This window comes from Marmota marmota, unplaced genomic scaffold (genome assembly GCF_001458135.2).
Source record: "Marmota marmota marmota unplaced genomic scaffold, marMar, whole genome shotgun sequence".
Taxonomy (NCBI): domain Eukaryota; kingdom Metazoa; phylum Chordata; class Mammalia; order Rodentia; family Sciuridae; genus Marmota; species Marmota marmota.
The window spans coordinates 435,039-439,389 of record NW_025999863.1 but is presented as its reverse complement, the minus strand read 5'-3'; the positions used below and the strand labels follow the sequence as shown (position 1 = coordinate 439,389).

Below are 4,351 nucleotides of genomic sequence, written 5' to 3'. Positions count from 1 at the left end.
CCCAGGTGGCGCAGCATGGCCCCGTAGCAGGCGCAGGTAGCGAGCAGCGGCAATAGGTAGAGAGCAAGCAGATTGTAGAGTGCAAAGGCGCGCTCAAGAGTGCGGCTGGGAAAGGCCTCGCTGCAGTAGGTGCGTGGTCCCGGCGACAGGCGATGCAGGGCGAGCACCGGCGCAGATACTGCCGCAGAGCCTGTACCACAGGCGGGGAAGAAGATCCAGCCCCTGGGAGGAGGGGCGCGGCGGCTCTCGGGCTCCCGCCCCTTTTCCCCAGGTGTCTTCGGGCGTTGCATTCACTGAAGGCCTACTAAGGGCCGCTCGAGCCTTCCATACCCTGGGTGTCCCTCTTTCAGGTAGACCCGGTGGGCTCGCATTTCAGATGCCCAACAGAGGCCAAGAGGGGGAAGGATGGTCCAGGATAACCAGGCATGCATACATTCCCCCCACCCCCCGCCCCTGCTCGCACCCCTTATGGCACTCACCCACCCAGATGCTGAGGCTCACGACCAGGGCCAGGCGAGGCGTGCGCCGATGGAGGGCACGCAGCGGGAAGACGGTCACGTACCAGCGGTCCACGCTCATAGCGGTCAGAGTGGCGCAAGTGGCCTGCACAGAGACCTGGAAAAGCCGGGAGTCAGGCATGTGCCCTAACCTTCGGTCCTGCCTGTCTCCCCACATGAGTGGGAACTAGGAGAGGAGACCCGGAGATGCCGACGGGGGGGGGGTGAGGGAGCCACTGGGGAGCTGCCTGATAACCCAAGTCTGAACCCCGATGGTGGGGAAAACCGACAGGGAGCTGCAGAGGCCGGCTGCCATACCCGTACCACCTGTTCCTCCACCCCGCGACTCCAGGACCTCCTCCTGCTGTTCCGCTGCACCCCTCCGCGCCCAGGCCCGCTCACTCCCACTCACCCGGGCGCACTGCGGTCCGCCCACCTCCCGTGGTTGCGCAAACCCTCCACCCAGAGCACCTGCTGAATGTAGTTGACGAACTTGCACATGAAGTCGCCCAGGACCCAGGCGGGCAGCGGGTAGAGCAGGGCCGTGAAGGGCACGCAGCACAGCAAGAAAGTCACATCGGTGGCTGCCAGGTTGGCTGCGGGCCAGGGAGGAGTGGACACTAGTCTCAGCTTCTTGACTCAGCCCCTGGCCCCCAACCTTATCCCAGGACCCCCCACATCGTTATCTGGAGACATTGGGGTGCTCTCCGTTCCCAGAACGGGCCGCGTGGTCATTCCGGCGTGAAACATTCTGCTCTCCTCCGAGCAGGCCTTTGCCCCTGTTTCCTAGTCTCCAGACTGGAGACAGTGGTGTACCCCCAAAGCCACCACAGTAGGAACCCTGGGCACACACCTGTGCCAGGTAGTGCACCCCATCTCACAGTGCACGAAGGGAGACTCAGAAAACCACTGAGGAGAGGTCGCGAACAGACCGCAGACTCAGCCCCTTCCCCCGCTCCTCCTTTACTTTGGAAAGACACCAGGCAGTGGAACAATGTGACTTCCGCCAGCGACAAGGCTCTCTCCGAGATCACCGCTCAACGCCCCCTTTAATTTCTCAGCCACGGGGGAGTTGCAATTCTGGAGTTTGTTCAGCAAGCTTAAAGTTCAGGGACCCAAGGGAAAGGACGCCAGGGAGGTGGGGTCCCTGCAGGAAGAAGTTGGGTCTGTAACGGACCCAACGCGCCTCTGGGGGCGCCCTGGCCACTCGGCCCTAACAGCGAGCGACCTGGGGACCTGTGGGCAGGCACCGAGCGGCGCCACACTCACCGATGTAGAAGTTAGTCACCGTACGCATCTGCTTGTGGCGGCAGATTACGTAGATGACCAACGAGTTCCCGACCAGGCCAAGCAACATCAGTGCAGCAAAGAAGAGCGGCACGAGCCAGGCGTCCAGGAGCCACGGCGCGGGGGCCAGGCCGTCTGAGGTGTTGACACCGCAGCCGGGGCAGCCCGACGTATTGGCCGGCGCCCACCACGATTCATTGGGCCCCGACGTAGCCGCGACGCTCATGCCTCACGGTCCTCTTCCTCTCCACCGCCCGCGGGGGTTGTGTCCCGCGACTGCCGCGCGGACCCTCCTCTCGATTGGCGGCCTGCGGGGTGCGCGCGCGCGGAATCCGGAATCCGGGAAGGGTCTCGGCTGGAGGCGCTAGTGCTAGTGGGCGGCTCCGCTGGGCTCGCCGGCTCCTGTGTTCGCAGCGCAGCTGCCGCACGTTTATACCCTGCACCCCCCACTTTGTCCCCGCCTTCGCTCCTCTCCTGCAGCCGCCCGTCTCCTTGCTCGTTCCACTGCGTGCGCGCCCACCATCCACCCGCGCAGCAGCCTTTCCCCAGTGCCCTCCTGCCCGCGCACCGCCAGGGCTAGAGCGCTGGAGGGATGGGCTGAAGCATTGTGTTGGCGGTGGAGCCGGGGAAAGGAGGCTGCGTGGAGGCTGAAGGACCGACCTCACCCGCAGGTAGACTCACCACCAGAGGGACTGGGGCTCCAGGAACCTGGGCCAAGCTGAGTGTGACCCAGCTTTCAGGAGAAGCCTGGATGAGGGTGAGAGGGTTTGTCCACAGGAGACTAGGAGCCACGGAAGTTTGCGGGCAGGTGAGGGATATGCCAGATCTGGCTGGTTTCTGATGTTGCAAATCGGATCTTACTGAGTGTCTTCTCCCACCCATCTGGCAGCAGTTGCCTAAGAGCTGCTGGGACTTTGGTGTTCTTTTCCAATGGCAACAGGAAACAGGTGGAGGGCACTTTACAAAGGCAGCAACCATGACCCCAAATCCCACAAATGTCCACAGAAATTTACCCAGGCCTCCATCAATGTCTTGGGTTCTGGGATGTTCCAGCTACCATAGAGACCAAAATGGGCAAAGCTCAATAGCTAGTTCTTGCACAGTGTGCATGATCCCCAGTACCCACAGGGAAGACCCACAAGGGGAGCAGAGAATAAATGTGTCGCTCATAAGTGCATCAAATATCTCCAGAAAGCTGAGCCTTGTGGATAACAGATGCTTCCCTGTTTCACCCTGTTATGCCTTTAAAAATTATTTTTAACTAGGTGTAGTGCTGTTCACCTGTAATCCCAGCTACGCAGGAGGCCAAGGCACAAGTTTGAGGTCAATTTAGTAAACCCTGTCTTGAAAAGATTGTGTGTGTGTAGGTGTGTGTGTGTGTGTGTGTGTGTGTGCGCGCGCGCACGAGCGAGCATGCAGGCTGGGAATGGTCCAGGGCCTCATACATGCTAGGCAAACACTCTAACACTGAGGTACATCCCCGGCCCTCAAAAACAAAAACTTTAAAAAAGGGCTGGGAGTAGAGGTCATAGGTCAGTCGTAGAGCTACATCTCTGGGCTCAATCCTGAGTACCACACAAAAAATTATTCTTGATGATGGCTTGAAAAATCAGAAAAGGAAGTGCAATTCCTTTGAGGCAAAAATGAGGGACGGGTTAGGATGAGGGGCTGAAGATACTAGGTGGTTGTGGGGGCCTGTTTGGGGAAAGCTGGCCTGGGAATGGTCCACCAGGGGACAGGGGACGGGTGGCTGGTGATTCTGGAGTGTGGCAGCTCCTGCACCGACTTTGGGGGTCAGGGAGCTGGTTGTTTGGGGGCCGGGGAAGGTTGAGGAGGTACAGGACAGGTGTCCTGGGAGCAAGACCCCTCCTTCACATACATTTATTGAGCAGCTTCCTCCTAGGAAATCCACCTTCTGGTGCCTGCCCCCTCCCAGTCCCTCCCCCTGGCGCCACCAGTTCTTTGGCCTGTTTCCACATTGATCTCCAGGAGGTGTCAGAGTATGTGCTCTGTGAGACTTTTAGCAGATTCTCCTTTTATTCTTATTACCCCTAGCTCTTTGTTAAAGCCATCAGGCCTTTGTCCCACCCCATGTCCCCCTGGGCAGGCCCTGCCAGGTCACATCCTAACAAGGTCCTCTGCTCCCTGTCCGTCTTAAGGCCTGGAAGAGGGACTCCAGGCTCTACAGCCATTGTCACCTTACCCTTACTCTCTCCCAGGGCTCCCTACGACCTCGGGACAAAAACCCAACAGACCCATCATCACAGGGTACGTGGCGCCCCTCCCCCCCCGATTTCTGGATGCCCCGGGGCCTTCCCACTTCCAGAGTCACTTCTGCAGGCCACTAGTCCAGTCGCGGAGGCCTGCCCCGACCCTCCCGGGTACCGCCCCCCTAGGGGGAGGGCGTCTGGGTCACTGCAGGTCTCCGGCGCGCACCACGCGCGCAGTCCCCCGCGGGCCTTTGTGGATGAATAAAGCCCTAGGGGCGCAAGGCGTGTGGGCCGGCGGCGTCCGCGTTTCAGAGACCGGTAAACCGAGGTCGAGCCTGGGACCTGCAGGGGCGCCCT

The 4,351-nt window shown here is 60.4% G+C and overlaps 2 protein-coding genes across 2 annotated transcripts in view; one reads left to right on the top strand and one right to left on the bottom strand.

Annotated features, from left to right (window-relative positions):
- Positions 1-2,259, bottom strand: part of Kiss1r (KISS1 receptor) — a gene marked incomplete at its 3' end in the record, with an annotated part of 5,951 nt that extends 3,692 nt beyond the window's left edge. Inside the window, 4 exon segments of the mRNA XM_015503908.2 lie at positions 1-190; positions 480-615; positions 969-1,093; positions 1,767-2,259. The exon segment at positions 1-190 is cut by the window's left edge and continues 14 nt beyond it. Of these exon segments, the coding sequence (XP_015359394.2) occupies positions 1-190; positions 480-615; positions 969-1,093; positions 1,767-2,010 (695 nt within the window).
- Positions 2,260-3,504: 1,245 nt separating this feature from the next.
- The window catches only part of R3hdm4 (R3H domain containing 4), a gene marked incomplete at its 3' end in the record, with an annotated part of 10,697 nt that continues 9,850 nt past the window's right edge, over positions 3,505-4,351 (top strand). The window contains exons 1-2 of the mRNA XM_048810588.1: positions 3,505-3,577; positions 4,004-4,052. Coding sequence (XP_048666545.1) covers positions 3,505-3,577; positions 4,004-4,052 — 122 coding nt within the window. The remainder of the gene's footprint in view (positions 3,578-4,003; positions 4,053-4,351) is intronic.